Consider the following 16983-nt stretch of genomic DNA (forward strand, 5'->3'; position numbering starts at 1 on the left):
TTTGATTATTAATATAACATAAAATTCAAATTCTCAATCCGCCTTTTTAATTAAATATAGAACTAATGAAGAGCAAATGGGCTTTGGCATTGGCTTAATAATTGCTGAATTACATCCAGAGTGAATTCACAAAATCAGACGTACTTATTAATGTTCTTTTACATATTTACTGATAATTATGTGACAAGCCAAAATGAGAAAATGTATGTACAATTCCTTAATTAATTAATCTTTCTTTATGGAACTATTCTATGAAAAGCTCGGTGAAGACGACGAGAGATGACTTCGTATACTATCATAAATTCATTGGAGTATTGAAATTGAAATTATATAAATATGATAAAAATAAAAATAAAAAGATCAGGGTTTATTTTCTAGGTTGAAGTGGATCTTTCATTTTCTCAATTATGACATGCTTGGTTAGGTTTTCATCAAGGTCCGTCGAGACAACTTCCAAATTATTTATTAGTTGATTTAATTCTAGGAACTAATATTGAAAAGTTAAAATATATTAGTTTTGGTAATACTAACAAATGTTTATAATATTTATTTTTATGTGTTATGGTCTAGCTAGCGTTCATTTTCATGGTCCGTGGCTTAACATGGCTTCTTGTTCTTTTTATTTTTCTTCTTATAATTCTTCTTTCATTGATCTTAAATCATTACTATGAATTTTAAAGTAATTTATTCTGGTATTGAAGTTCTTTAAACTATTTGTACTATCCTTACTTAGGTGATAAAAATTAATGTAAAAAGTGAAGCAAGCATATATGTCACGACCCAATTTCACCTGTTGATCGTGATGGCGCCCAACACTACAGCTAGGCAAGCCAACAAATAAATTAAACATATATCAATTATTTTCAGAATAATTTTTTAAGTAATTTTATTATTTTTCTAGCAATATTAAAGAAATTAGAAAAGATACCGATTAACTTAAATGCAAGAAAATAATACAATTCCAAATTTTACCAATGTGTGTGCCAAGACCTGGGGTCACAAGTGTATAACATCTAGTAGATTATACAAAACCCCAAATATTGTGTGAAATAAAAATAGACAGAATGAAAATACAAGGAGAGGCACTGGTAGCTACAGAACGGCCCATCAAGACAGCTCACCACTACGCCTCTGGATAACGTGGATGTACGATGATAGGTCCTGCACTAGTACCTGCCTAAGATCCTGCACAAAAAGTGCAGCAAGTGTAGCATGAGTACGTAAATAACGCGTACCCAGTAAGTATCAAGCCTAATCTCGAAGTGGTAGAGACGAGATGGCCGACTTTGACACTCACAAAGAGTCAATAATAATAAATAAAATTAAAAATAGCAATATCTAGATCAACATGATTTATAGAATTTACAATGATTTTCTTTAACCAGCAGAAATAATCAAATTCTTTCAAATGCAACAATTCTCAGTATATTAATGAAATTCCTTCAATTCCAATAAATTTTTAATTTATCAATTAGCTTTACAAGCTGCAATAAACTATCAAAGTATCATATAATTACTATTATTAGGTACGATTTCTGCTGAGGTCGTACGGCCCGATCCAGAGTGTCGTGTATACTGCCGAGAGACGTACGGCGCGATCCATAGATACATCTATCCTGCTGAGGCATTCGGCCCGCTCCACAAGAAAGGAGGACATTTTTCTTATGTACCTCCGGAAGGAGAGTATATTTATTATAAGATAAATTCGGGAGGATGAACAATTTCTTTTAATAATTAATTAATTTAAACAGAAAATTAAGCATATGAGATTTTCATCTTTTAATATTTTTATCTAAGAATTAACATATATATATATATATATATATATATATATATATATATATATATATATATATATATATATCAAATAATTTTAATTAAGTAAAGGATACAACTTGCACAAGTAATTCATGCTTTTGAGTTGTAAACTACACGGACTCTCGTCATCTCGTGCGTACGTAACCCCCACAATTAGCAACAATTATTAATTTAATTACCTACTGGGTAATTTCCTCCTCACAAGATTAGACAAGAGACTTACCTCAATTTGCTCCAATTTAATCCATTAGAAGGCCTTTTCCATGATTATCCAACTCTGTCTCGCTCGAATCTAGCCAAAATAATTCGATACAATCACTAAAAATTATAGAAATCAATTCCATAAGAAAATACTACATTTTTCAATAAAAATCCGAAATTAACTCAAAATATAGCTCGTGGAGCCCACGTCTCGGAATCCGGCAAAAGATACGAAATATAAACGCCCACTAAACCACGAGTCTACCCATATCAAAATTACTAAATTCTGACAACAATTGGCCCTCAACTAGAGAACGACTGAAAAGAAAAAGTAATTGCAACAAGTAGGAATAATAGCAAGATGAAATAAGATTGAATCCAAGAATGCAGTCAAACTCTAAGTAGTAATAGCTAGGGGTGTTCAAAACCGAACCGAAACTGAAAACCGAACCGCAAAAATGGCTTAATGGCTTATTGGTATCGGGTTAACGGTTTAACGGATGGGGAACAGATTGAATTTTTTTTATTAACGGCCTATCGGTTTGGGGACGAATTATTCAATTTTCTTAACGGATAATCCGTTAACCCGTTAAGAATATATATATAATATGTATATTAAATAAGTAATAAAAATCCCTTTCTTATCGTGGGCCGTGGCATTATACAAGCAAAAGTGTTAAAACTTAAAAGTGTTTCTTTACGGTTGTCCACTTGTCCAGTACCCTTCTTTACCAATACTCTATTAGGCATTCAGATTTGAGACATTAGAAAATAGAAACCCTAACCTCTAAAAGTGTTAATTTCAGTATTACACCCAGCAGCCAGAGCAGCAGACTCACTATCTCCCTCTCGCTAACTCGCCTCTCCCTCTCGCCAACTCGTCAGCTCGCCTCTCCCTGTTGTCATAGCCAGAGCCCAGAGCAGCAGATGGTAAGTTTTTTTTCTTGTTAAAATTCCAACCGTTGCCTTCTCTGCCTTGTGCTGTTTTGAGATCGATTTTAACAGTTTTTGTTTAAATATCTGTTACGGAAATGGTTATTTTCATTCCTTTTCTTTTCTTGTTGTAGTGACTCATAGCATGGCTGAAAATATACAAAGTGATAAGATGATGGGTGAAAGTGGGGCTTCTAATTCAAATGCAATAAGCCAATATGAAATAACGGAGTCAAATATAACCAATAAAGGAAAAAAATGTCTATTGTGTGGGATCATTTTACAGAAATTATTACTTCCGAAGGGAGTACAAAAGCAAAATGTGACTATTGCTTTATTGAGTATTGTTTTAAGACCAAAGACGGTACGTCGACACTTCTTTCTCATATGTTTAAATGTCCTAAACGCCCTGCTATTGTTGATAAAAAATAATCAAATTTAGGTTTTCAATCTGTTCTGGGGGGTAGTCAAGGTGACGTAGCTGTTGTTACTTGGAAATTTGATCAAGAATAGTGTAGGAAGGCGTTATGCCGTATGGTAATAGTTGATGAGCTTCCTTTCAGCTTTGTTGAGAAAGAAGGTTTTAGAGACTTTATGAAAGTGGCGCAACCTTATTTTCGGATCCCTTCCCGTAGTACTGTAACTAGGGATTGTTTTGATCTTTTTAATGAAGAAAAGCAAAAGTTGAAGAGGTCTTTTATAGAAACGAAACAAAGAGTATGTATTACCACTGATACCTGGACTTCTATACAAAGAATCAATTATATGTGTATCACTGCCCATTGGATTGATAGTGAATGGAATATGCATAAAAGAATAATTATTTTTTGTCCTATTGTTAGTCATAAAGGCGAAGATATGGAAAATGGTATTGGTAGGTGCTTACGTGAGTGGGGGATAAATAAGATCTTCACTGTCACAGTTGATAATACAAGCTCCAATGATGTGACAGTAAAAGAATTGTCTAAGAAATTAACAAAAATGGGAACTAATTTGATGAATGGTAATCACCTTCACGTGAGATGTATGGCTCACATCATGAATCTTGTGGTCCAGGATGGTTTAAAAGAATCTTCAGTGTCTATTGAACGTGTTAGGCATGCAGTGAGATATGTTAGGCAGTCTCCTACGAGGTTGAAGAGGTTTCAAGAATATTTTGATGATGAACAACTCAATTGTAAAAAAATTTTGTGCTTGGATGTTCCAACTAGGTGGAATTCCACCTACTTGATGTTGCGTAGGGCTGTTGAATTTAAAAGTGCATTTTCACATTATGCACCTAGTGAAATTGGCCTAAGACATTATCTTGAGCATTCTTATATTGAAGTTGGAATTCCTACAGGTGAACTTTTGAGTAGTGATTGGGAGAATGTAAAAAGAATTACAAAGTTTCTTGAAATCTTCTATCTTCTTACTTTGAAAATATCTGGATCATGTTATTTTACATCGAATATTCATTTTCTCGAAATTTGTGCGGTTGCTGTTTATTTGAAGCAATTGATAGCAAATGAAGATACAGTTTTAAGTGAAATGGCAAAGAAGATGAAGGAAAAGTTTAATAAGTATTGGGGTGATCCAGGAAAAATGATCAAGATAATTTTCATCTAATGTATTTTGGATCCACGTTACAAGCTCGAATCAGTTGGTTATGCACTTTAAAGATGTTTGGTGAAGATCCGGGGGCAACTATACAAGCAGAAGTGAAGAAGTACATGACTTCATTATTTTGTGAGTATGTAAAGTCCAGCTCAAAAGGTGTCGTGCTTGCTTCATCTTCAGATTGTTCTTCATTGGACACTTCTACTTCCGGGCTTTCTGACAGTCAAGTAAGCACCCAAAATACAGGACTTTTGGAATCACTAATGCAAGATATAAAAAAATATAAAAGTAGGAGTGGAGGTGTGGATACTAAAACAGAGTTAGATAAATATTTTGGTGAAGAAACTGAGGATGACACTAAAGAATTCGATGTTCTTCTCTGGTGGAAATTGAACTCAGCTAGATTTCATGTTCTTGCGGAGATGGCTCGTGATGTATTAGCGGTTCCGGTTTCAAGCGTGGCATCCGAATGTGCGTTTAGTACGGGAGGGCGTCTTCTTGATTCATTTAGGAGTTCATTAACTCCTAAATTGGTGCAAGCTCTAATGTGTCTTCAAGATTGGCTTTGAAATGAAAAATTAAAACAACTTGTTAGTGTTGAGGAAGATATTGATAAAATCGAGCAGCTTGAACAAGGTAATAATATTGTTACTATATTTGTTGTATATAAGTGTTGTGGATATGCTTATATTTATCACACGACTCATTATTTTAATTTTTTTTCTTCAGATTTAACCAGCGATGGAAAAGACCCTTCCGTAATTGACGTGTAGTGTTAATATATCTGGTAAAAATTCGAATTGTAATACAATGTTAATTAATATGTTAATATAATAACAACAAACATGAATTTTTAGATCAACAGTTTATATAATTATACTAATTAGCTCAAATTTTAAGGTGTATCTGCAAACTCGTTGATCTCATTTTGTAAAGTCTTGTGCCCTCAAGCTGTCATATTTCAAGCCTGCTACCATCTGAGTTATATAGTGCTAGGTTGTTGGATGTTAGCAGTTTGTTATTTCTTGAATGCTATTAATAATGCAAATGGTTCTACCATTGCAGAGTGATTCCAAAGACTCTTAGGTTGTTGTTTGAACTTTGAAGCTGCAGAAATTGAAGCACTGTAAGGCGTTAGTTGTTATATTTTGTGGATGTCTCCAATTGTTATAGATTTTATGTCTAAATTTTTATTTTATCTCTAGTTGTATTCTGGACTCATTTTGACAGGTGTAATTGGCTAATTGCCATGTTAGGAAGTGTTAAGTGTTAATAGAATCTTCATTCATCATTATTATAAAACAGTTAAGATTTTAAGTGGTTACTATATATGGATAGTAAATTAGTGATTAATAAGCATGTGTAAATACGTGTATACAATTTTGTACTCTTTGTTATTTCTGTGTATGGATTAATCACGTACTGAAAAATAGTGATTTAAGCATGTGTAAATTAAATATCTTTACAGCATTGCCTTTAGATATTTTTTGTCTAGATCTTTACATATTAAATTAGTATTGATGTGATCTTTATGAAAATGATATGTGCGTCATGTACAATTGCATCCTTGTGCACCGGCTGTCCTTTATTCTTGGTAGTGTAAGTAATATTCACACTATCGATGTATCTTAACACGTTGTAGTCATAGGCGCAGCCAGAATTTAAAGCTTGTAGAATCGAGGTTCTAATCATTTTAAACTAGTATGTTCTAAATTAATAGTAATTAATACATATTCAATGAATTTTTATGACAAATACAAAATTCGGACCAAAACTACTGGATCGGACCAACCCGTTACTGATAGACTAGCTCGGCCCCTGGTTGTAGTAAGACGTGTTATTCGTCTTGTTTCATTTTACTAAGTTCACTTATTATGAAAAGTTGGTTCCGAGTAGTTACCTGCATAGGTTTATTCAGATGTTGGTAGATCTTTTTCTTATTCTATTTGTTAGAGGCAGAGCTAACAGAAGCATTTATCAAGCCCGACTTCTTAGGCATGCATCAGTATTTTGCCCGTAACAGTTTAATTTCTGTACACCGATAACAATACTAGGTAATCCAATAAGTGGGGTCTGTAGAGGGTAGTGTGTACGCAGACCTTAATTTTCACATTGTTAGATTATTTAAAAGATAACTACAAGTAACCCTTTTGTATAAAGAGGATATGTAATCGAGAAAATAAAGAAAATTACCTCCAATGATATGTTAAAATACAACAACCCAGTATAATTCCACTAGTGGGGTCTGGGAAGGGTAGTTTGTACGCAGACCTTACCCCTACCCTAAGGCTAGAGAGGCTGTTTCCGATAGACCCCCGACTCCCTCCCTCCAAGAACTCCCCACCTTGCTCTTGGGGTGACTCGAACTCACAACCTCTTGGCACAGGATCGTGCTTGAAAAACCTGGGAAAGGATAAAGGCTGGCCTGCAGTAAGGGGAACTGCAGGCACCGCGCGGGCAATTCGGTGCCGCTGGCGAGCGTAAGAAAATGATCCCGTGACACGTGGTATCAGAGCCGATTAAGGCCATACTATGCCATGACACAATGTCAAGGCAAAAGTTAAGATGGCGAGTGCATTTTGGATGTCATTACAGAGATCATGTCAAAGCAAAGATTGATGTTCATATGCCACCAGAGATCGAGAACCCGATACTGCTGGTCGAAGAAAGTCTAGGGTGCTACTGAATGTGGTGATATGCCGATGAGTCGGATGGTCAAGAGAAGGCCATGTTTGCCAGGTCGAGCAACCATATTGCAAAGAGTGTGAGCCATGGACTATAAACATTCGGCATGATCATAGCGGAGATCTTGCCAAGGATGCATGCGACGCATCAGTTGAGTGTCTTTCCTATGGGATAGACTTGTGAGATGCCTGAGGTCATTGCCAAGGTGAGGAGACGGATTCGAAGGAAATAGCGAAGCTTCAGAATTGGTCGGATTTCCAATTTGGAAGATGTCATCATTCTAGAAGAGGTACGCCAAAAGATCGGGGACCGTTGAGAGTCCAAGTGCGAGGCACAACCGGACTGGGAAGGCGTGCTAGCAGGACCAAGAGAGTACCTGTCTATAGGGCGAGTATTGATGTACTACTGGGAATATTGGGTACTTGATGAGGAAGTGACAGTTGGAAAACAAAAAGCTTTGTTCGGGAATGCGGCGATGCTATGACTTTAAGAATGTAGTACTCACCAAGAGACGTCCCAAGAGCTGGCCGAAAACTCAACTCTGCATGTGATAGACAAGTAATTCTCAGCTACTCCTTTCCCAGTTTTCTACACCTTATCGCTCTTATTTTGAACTTTCTTCATCTTAAAGTAGCACAAGAGCCAAACCAAATTTTTTTCAAACTAACAAACAGATAGAACTCTAAGCAAATTTACTAATCAAAAACAATTTATAAGTATAGACCACATAAACCCCTTGTCAAAACCAACGCCAAATACATGTTGTGATACTAAAAAATATAGAGCTCTAAGTAAAGCCACCAATCAAAACAATTCCCAAATCAAGACTAATATATGCAAGTCAATAGCAGTATCCAAAGTCTAAAACTTTTTCTGTTTGAGGGACAAACCTTTAATTTCTCGGAAACTTGCTTGATTTTGTCACTCAAGTAATAACTTCCATCACAAATGGAAACAAATTCAAGCACACTTACACAGTTATAACCAAGAGGTTCTAAAATAGGTAAAGCCAAATATCCCCCAATCCCACAATCTTGAGCAAAATCCCTCAAAGGGTATTCATTTTTGGTGTAAAACTTCACATATGGACAAAATTCAAGAACCCCATTTCTAAAAACTTTGCCAAGAGGACCAATATCAACACTGTACTTGTACTCACGGGTTCGAGCCGTGAAAACAGGCTCTTGCAGAAATACAGGTAAGGATGCGTACAATAGATACCCTTTACTTGTAATCTTCACAGTGTTTTCTATTCTTAGATCACTAATACCAAAAGGCTGATCTTTAACAGCAAGAAAACACTTCCCTTGAGTTATTATAGGAGCCCAAAACTGCACTAAAGTTGGAATTGAAATAAAATCTAATAGATGAAGAAAAGATTTGATCTTTTCTTTGAGAAGATCATCAGCTCCATGGCTCCAGAAAATCTTCAAATGGGCAATTGAATCTCTGTCTTTTGAAGAAAGAATCAACCCCTTTTGCACATATTTCAAGAAATAGGACGTGGAAATGTGCTTTGAAGCATCATCTGCTTCAACTGCAGCCATATTTGATCACTGAATTTCTAGCAAATTTTGTAATAGCTATCTCTTTGTTTATATATTAGGTGTATTAGCAGAAGAAGCAAGAAAGTAAAGCTTGAGTGAAGGGGACCAAATAGCTTTTGGTCTCATGTGCTCTCTTAGCCTTCAACAAAAAGGTTCAAGGGTTCTTTCAGTTCATCTTGAGTCAAGATGACTGTTCTCTTTCTTTTTCTTTTTTGGGTTGACAAACTAAACTGTCTGCTTCAGTTTTTCTACTCGATATTCCGTACCTGTTTAGGCTGATTAATCTAGATTTGTACAAAAAAGTCTATTTTGAAGGTAACATAAAATGACTCCAGTTCCAAATTAGTTCCTTCAATATCTTGGTCTCCTCATACAACATATTGATTCAAGTACGGTAAACTAAATATTTGAATCGTATATACTACATATGTTACTAGCCAAGCATGTAAAATCAGGGGCAGATTCGGGATTTCAATGGTATGGGTGCATTGTGGTGAAGAAGTGTATCTAGAATTTAGGGTTTAACAAAGTCTCTTACCATGAACTCACTACACTTTAGAAATTATAGGTTCAAAATTATATTCTTTTAAAATTTTAGTAATTTTCACATATATATTTATACTTCGTTCCGAAATCAAAATCCTTCAGAGTGCGATTTGAACTACCAATTTCACTTGTAGAGGTGCATCCAATAATAATTGCATCATAGGAGTCTTTGAGCATGGGTTCACCCATATATATATATATATATTGATTAAGTACGAGAAACTAGAGATTTGACAAGCACATATATGTCACGAACCAAGCACATAACGTGCCAAGAACCAGATTTTACTTATATTTACGCGAATAGAAAAATTGAAAGACGTACCTTGACATGATGCTGATAATGTATGATAAGTAAGGAAGTGTGTTGATATGTTTTGGATAACTCCCTTCATAGGTACATGGTAGATTGGGTACCTAACAATAAAATTAGAGAGAATTAACTCAAATTCTCTAAATTGAATAAATAGATGAATAATGGAGAGAATTTTTTCCTTAATAATAATTTCTAGAAAACAATTATCATTAACATCAATTCCAAATTTCTATAAGATATTGAATTGATAAATTTTATTGCTATGTGGAAAAAATAAATTTAATTGTTTCATCAATGTATCATTGGAATTTCACTTGAAATTATTACAAAGGTCAAAATAGGAAGAAGAAAAAAAAATACCAAACAACAGCCATCCAACTTGCAGGAGACAAGTCAATGCTCTTCAGTGTCTGAACTCCTGGATGCTTCTCAGTAAATTCATATATCTGAAATATCCAAAAAAAATCAAAAAATATTACTTTAAAATACAAAATTAAGAATACTAAGTGACTATTAAAAATATATTCTTTTCAAAAATAGTCTCAACTTATCAAAAAGAAAGAAAACCTCTTGTTCATCAAACCCTAACTTAACCTCCCACATTCTCATGTTATTTAAAAACGTCTAACTAATTATTAGAAAAATTAAGTGTACACACCTTCTCTACCAAGGGAATTCTCCAACAGGGAGAGGCAATCTCAGAATGTTGAAAATACATATAGCCAAGGCGATTTTTATTAACATTCATTGAAGGTTCATAACTTCTTTGAATGTTTTGTTGATTGGCTACTACATCTCGGGACGGGACTGATCCCGAAAGAGGATCTCTTGAGCCCTATACAGGCTCAAAAGTGGAGTCTGTTGAGTTATTGCTGGAAGTCCTCGAGAGTTTTTCACTACCACTTACTTCACTCACTTACTCTAGCTCAAGATCAAGTCTATCAATAACATGGTCTTTTGATAAGTTTATGTAGAAAATGAAAGAGTATCAGTAACGACATATCATTATTATATATTGATTCATGAAACCTAAAGATTTGACAAGCACAAATATGTCACAAATCAAGCACGTAATGTGCACGGTCGGTAACCATATATCTCGTTTATGGACTACTATCAAAATCTAAATAGTTAAATATAAATAAATAAACTTATCGGCCACAAGAAAGAAAAAAGAATGTAGAAAATTAATCCATCCATTGCAAAAGAAAAGTTATCTCAGTTTTGGTTTGTTATGTTAGCCATGATAAAGAGAGAAAAAAAAGGCTTATTTTTTTCTTATAGTTTAGTTTGGTAACTAAGCAAAATATAATAGATAAACAAACAATTAAAAATAATTTTGAGTTGGCTGAGTCGATTTAACCATTTTTTCCACCATCAAACACGTGCGCGCACGAGAGAGACGTATCCATTTGTTTGGGACTTGCAGCTTTATGACGTTTCTATGGACATTAGCAACCTCACCTCTTAAAGTTTCAGAAAAGGGTCTAAACTAGACCTATTATTTGTTAAATGGTTTATAAGTACACTGTGTCTATCTATCATTCCGAAAAAACACACAACACTAATTATTAAATAAAACCCTCACGTCTAACGAGCAAATTGGTGGGCCTTTCATTTAATGATATGGCAATATTTTATTGGGCCACGTGACATTGTCGGCCAAAAAACAAATATGGGTCTTATTTCTACCCATTTACCTGATCCGACCCTATGGTTTGTTATAAAAGAACTCCCCCCCTCTTCTTCTCCCAATCTTGAAACGAAAATTAACAACAGCTCCTTCCTCACTCTCGTTCTTCATTATTTAGTTCACTTCTCCCATTTCTCGCTTCACAAACCACCACCCTACAATCACCGTCGTTGTTGCAATCCCTTTTCTCTCTCTTCCCTTCAATCCCTCCCTTTCCTCCAAAATCCCTACTCTCCCCCTCTAGCTCCTTATACTCTCTTCCCTTCAATCCCTCCATTTCCTCCAAAATCCCTACTCTCCCCCTCTAGCTCCCTTTACAGCACGAGCTTAAATAATGATCTTCAAATTTTCAATACATAACATCAAAAATATTGTGTCTCCGATTTACGATGACGAGTATGTCATTGCTTCTTGGATTGAAGATTTCTTCAGCTAAAATTTCACCCACACTCGACGACTCGACTTGTCGTCTCGAGAGTTGTAGTCATGTTTTTCCATTTTCTGCTTCTATTGTGTTCTACAACTGTTATATGATTTACCGGGTTGGTTCATTCGGGTCCGGAGTGATGTCGGAGTGAATTGAGACACTTAGTCTTTTAATTGGAAGTTTAAGTTAGAAAAGTCGACCGGATGTTGACATATGTGTAAACGGCCTCGAATTTGAATTTTGATGGTTCTGTTATCCCCGTTAGGTAATTTGGAGGTCCGTAGTAGAATTAGGCTTGAATTGACGAAAGTTAAAATTTTTGGCAAATTTGACCGAGAGTTGAAATTTTGATATCGTGGTCGGATTGGATTTCCGGGAATTGGAGTAGGTTCGTGGTGTCATTTATGACTGCTGTGCAAAATTTGAGGTCAATCGGATGCGGTTTGATAGGTTTCGACGTCGTTTGTGAAATTTGAAAGTTTAGAAGTTCATTAGGCTTGAATTCGGGCGTAATCCGTATTTTTTATGTTGTTTGGGGTGATTTTGGGGATTGACTAAGTTCATATTGGGTTATAAGACTGGTTGGTATGTTTGGTTGAGGTCACGGGGCCTCGAGTGTGTTTCAGATGCTTAACGGGTTGAAATTGGGACTTAGGTAATTGCTGAGTTTTCTGGTGTTCTGGTGTTTTGCACCTGCGGTGGGGAGACCGCAGGTGCGGACCCGCAGAAGTGAAGAGGAGGCCGCAGAGGCGGGCAATGCCAGGAAGGGAAGGGGGCGGAGGTGAGATATAGGATACTCATCTGCGAACCCGCAGATGAGAGGATGGCCCGCAGATGCAGAAAGGGAAAGTTTGGGCATTTCCCTAGAAGTGGACGAAGGGCCACAGAAGCGACTCCGCAAGTGCGAGACCTGGAGCGCAGGTGCGAGCCCAGTGTTTTTAGTGGGTTCCGCATTGTGCGGATATTTTTACGCAGGTGCAGAAATAAGGCCGCATATGTGAAAGGCCTGGCAGAACATATAAATACGGGGCTTCGAGATTTTTCACCATTTTCACTATTTTGAATTCAGATTTTGGCTTATAATTTTGTATTTTTCTTGTGAAATTGATTCATTTCGCCTATATCAATTATATCGTACTGCTTGTGGCTAGATTCGAGGCATTTGGAGCCTGATTCGAGGGGCAAAGGCATTTCAGAGTAGGATTTTGTGCGGCTTGAGGTAAGTAACAGTCTTAAATATGGTCCTAAGGGTATGAAACCCCGAATTTTGGTATGATGTGATTATTTTAAAGGTGACGCACATGCTAGGTGACAGGCGTGTGGGCGTACACCGTGGGGGATTGTGACTTGGTCTGTCCCGTTAGACTGTAAAGTCGAATAGCTTATTGTTAATTACATGTTCCCTCTATCTTCTAGAAATTTGACTGCCACTCATGTTAGAAACCATGCTTAAGCCATATGATATCACTGTTGGGACCCGCAGCGGTCGGGTACTTGTTGAATTAGCTGTTATTTATTGTCTTGTACTCAGTCATAGTTTTACTTGCGCGTCATATCTCCGTTTCCTCTTGTTTTCTTGTTGATACTTGTTATCATCTCTTTTGGGCTGATTTGTATGATTTCTGAGAGACCGAGAGGCTAGAGAGGTTAGTGACTGAGATAGGGCCTGAGTGCCGAGTTGTGAGCTATGTGAGGTATATGGATCGGGTTGCACTCCTCAACGAGCCTGAGGGCTGAATGTATATGGATCGGGTTGCACGCCGCAAGGAGCCTTATGGCTACTTATATGATTGGATCGGGCAACATGCCATAGCGATATAGCGCTTGGGCTAAAGGAGACCCTCCGGAGTCTGTACACCCCCAGTGAGCGCATGTACCTATTGAGTGTGATTACTAAGGGCTGAGAGCCGAGTGTTTGAGCTACTGAGAGCTTGAGTGATTGTTACCCTATGAGGTTGCATATGTTTCCTTTGTTGTTGCACTAAGCTGAATTATGTCATTGTTCTGAACTTTTGGAAAATATTGTATCTGGTTTATCTGAACTTAGTAAATGTACAACTGACTTAACTTATATTGCCGGAATTGAATCATGTCTACTTTCATTGCTGAAATTACTGAAGTGAACGGTAATTGTATGTATAGTTCGTCACTACTTCTCAGTTCCGTATTTATTTTTGTTACTTACTGAGTTGGTTGTACTCACGCTATACCCTGCACTTCATGCGCAGATCCAAATGTATCCGGTCACGGAGGACGTTGATCTCGTGCGCAGTTGAGTATCGGAGATTCACGAGGTAGTTGTCGGCATTCGCAGTCCTTGTCTCTCCTTTCTTGTTATCTTTATTTTTTGTATTGGTATTTAGTCACATACCCTTGTAGACACTGTTTCTTAGACTAGTTGTTTAGATGCTCATGACTTGGTGACACCCCGATATTTGGGGCTATTTTTTCGCGTTGTATTTTGAGTTTAACTCTTGTTTTTATGAAAACTCTATCATATCAAGCTTTTGGTTTATTTTGTGAAACATTTGAAGAATTTTGAAAAGAATCGGCTTTCCTAGTACCATCTATAGACACCATCACGACAGGTTAGGGTTTTGGGTCGTGACACCATCAAAATACAAATAGAAACCCGAATTTCAAGTCGAGTCCTTAGTGTATCACCAGCAATCATTTTTTAGATTAAATGTCGCTTGTGTTTTACTGGAGTGATTTGAATAAGTTGAATGAGAATCAGACTAAGTTTGAGAATTACGTATAATGAGCTTAGTTTGAAGATTATAAAGGTTAATGATATGAATGGGATTGAAATTGTGTATCCAGATTTGTATTATAATGAATGGCTTGTGGTTCATGGGTTTCAGAGTGTGATTCCGTTGCTTGATGAGATGATGAAATGGGTGAGAATTTTAGGAAAGTTAGAGAGTAATAATGCAGTGAAATTTGATGTTTCTATGGGTTGTTACCCAAGTCAAAAAAGTTATAATAACCCAACTTATTATTACTCTATGCCATAGGATTGGATCAGGTAAATAGGTACAAATAAGACCCATGTTTTGTTTTTAGCTAACACGTGGCCCAGTAAAAAATTGTCACGTCATTAAATGAAAGTCCCACCAATTATGTTGTTAGACGTGGGGGTATTTTGTTAATAAAATTAATGTTATGTGCATTTCCGGACGGATAGATGGACGGAGGATACTTATAAATAGTAACGACCTGACTAGTCATTTTGAGTCTAGCGTGTCATTCGGCAGTTTAAGGCCTTGAGTAGCTTCACTTTATGTATTATGACTTGTACGCGAAGTTGGAATTGAATTTCGGGATGTTCGGAGTCGATTCATAAGGAAACCTCTCAATTCGGAAGCTTTAAGTTGGAAGAGTTGACCAAGGTTTGACTTTTGAGTAAACGACATCGGAATCGGGATTTGAAGGTTCCAATAGGTACATATAATGATTTTAGAATTGGGCATATGTTTGGATTGATTATCGGGTGGCCCGGGAGCATTCCACCGCTTATTGTGGAAAGTTTGCATTTTGAAAGTTATTAGAAATTTCTAAGTTTGATATGAAGTGGGCTTTGGTGTTATTGATGTCCGTTTAAGATTATGAGCCTTGGAATAGGTTCGTATAGTAATTTATGACTTGTACGTAAAGTTTGGCTCTATTCCGGAATGTTTAAGTATAATTCGGACGCGTTCGTCAAAGTTTGAATGTTGAAAGTTAAAATAAGGATTTTGATCGTCGATTCATGATTTTGAGGTTATTCGTGGCATTTCGAGTCTTTGGATAAGTTTGGATAAGGTATTGGGACTAGTTGGTGTAATTGGACGAGGTCCCATGGGCCTCAGGTGTGTTTTGGAATGGTTTCGGACAAATTCTCATTGTTTTGTCATTACTGGTTTCTGATGTGTTTGGTGTACATCGCGATCGTGGAAGTAATTATGTGATCGCGAAGGGTTAGCTGGGTTGACGGAGGTTTTGTTCATCGCGGTCGCGTAGAAGGGGTCGCGATCGCGGAGCTGGAGCAGGTGGTTCTTCGCGTTCGCGTGGGCTGAGTCGCGAATGCACTGTATTGAGGAGGATGGCATGTTTGGAAGAGTTGTTCTATGCGACCGCAGAAGGACTGCCTCGATCACTTAGGAGGAAAGTCGTTGAGGCTAAGTTTAGCCTTCTTGTTCGCATTGTTTAGCCGCGTTTGCGGTGGTTTGGGCAGGCTATGCTTCGCGATCGCAAGGAGGATCTCGTGTTAGCGTAGATAAATGTCCTGGGTGAGGCTGGTTGTCCTTCGTGATCGCGAGGTATTTTACGCGATCACGAAGAAGGTCGAGCCCGAACGGTGCTGTTTTAATTCGGGAGTTGGCTCGTTTTTCTCTCATTTTTCACTTGGGTGTCCAAATTTGGGGAGTTATTTTGAGGAGATTTTTATCAAGCAACACAAGGTAGGTTATTCCCACTTGTTGTAAGTTAAATAAATTAGTTATATAAGGATTTAAACATGAAAATTTGTAGAAAATGTGAGATTTTGGAAGAAACCCTAGAATTTGGTATTTTTGGATTTTCACCACGAAATTTGACATGGAATTTGGAATAAAGTATATATTTGAGTTCGTGGTGTTATGGGTAGTAATTATCTTCGAAATATTTTAAAATCTGGGCACGTGAGCCCGAGGATTGACTTTGTTGACTTTTCGAGCGGAGTTGGCAATTATTATAAATTGTTAAATTATGAGTATTGGAGTATATTTTTATTGGTTGTACTTTGTTTGACTAGTTTCGGATTGATGGGCATCGATTTGAGGTACTAGAGAGGCGTTGGAGCCGGTTATGGAACTTCAAAGCGAGGTAAGTCTCATGTCCAACTTTATGAGGGGGAATTTACCCTGTATGTGTCATATTTATTATGTGCTACATGTTGTGGGAGCTACTCACGAATGAGGTGACGAGTGTCTGTGCGTATGCTAGAATTTCTTAATATGTCCGGGTAGACTTAGACTCACGGCATGCTTAAATTATGCTATTTGAGTTATTCTTGCGTGTTTAAATACTTTTATTTACATTTAGCCTGAGACTAGACATGCGTAGAGTATCGTACTTGCTATGTTAGATACTTGATGAGCTACTTGATTAGCCGTAGAAATTGTACTTTCCTTACGGGTTTCTTCCGCGTTATGCATATTCATCAGAACATTTTTTTTATTTTAACAACTCATACATA

The 16983-nt window shown here is 36.8% G+C and overlaps 2 protein-coding genes across 2 annotated transcripts; both read left to right on the top strand.

Moving 5' to 3' along the window:
- The first annotated feature begins 3810 nt into the window (after window positions 1-3810).
- LOC138903886 (zinc finger BED domain-containing protein RICESLEEPER 2-like) lies at window positions 3811-4560 on the top strand. The gene has a single exon (XM_070192454.1). The coding sequence runs from the start codon at window positions 3811-3813 to the stop codon at window positions 4558-4560; it is 750 nt and encodes a 249-aa protein (XP_070048555.1).
- A 53-nt stretch (window positions 4561-4613) lies between these two features.
- Window positions 4614-5120, top strand: LOC138903887 (zinc finger BED domain-containing protein RICESLEEPER 2-like). The gene has a single exon (XM_070192455.1). The coding sequence runs from the start codon at window positions 4614-4616 to the stop codon at window positions 5118-5120; it is 507 nt and encodes a 168-aa protein (XP_070048556.1).
- Window positions 5121-16983: the final 11863 nt, after the last annotated feature.

Source organism: Nicotiana tomentosiformis, unplaced genomic scaffold (genome assembly GCF_000390325.3).
Source record: "Nicotiana tomentosiformis unplaced genomic scaffold, ASM39032v3 Un00114, whole genome shotgun sequence".
NCBI lineage: Eukaryota > Viridiplantae > Streptophyta > Magnoliopsida > Solanales > Solanaceae > Nicotiana > Nicotiana tomentosiformis.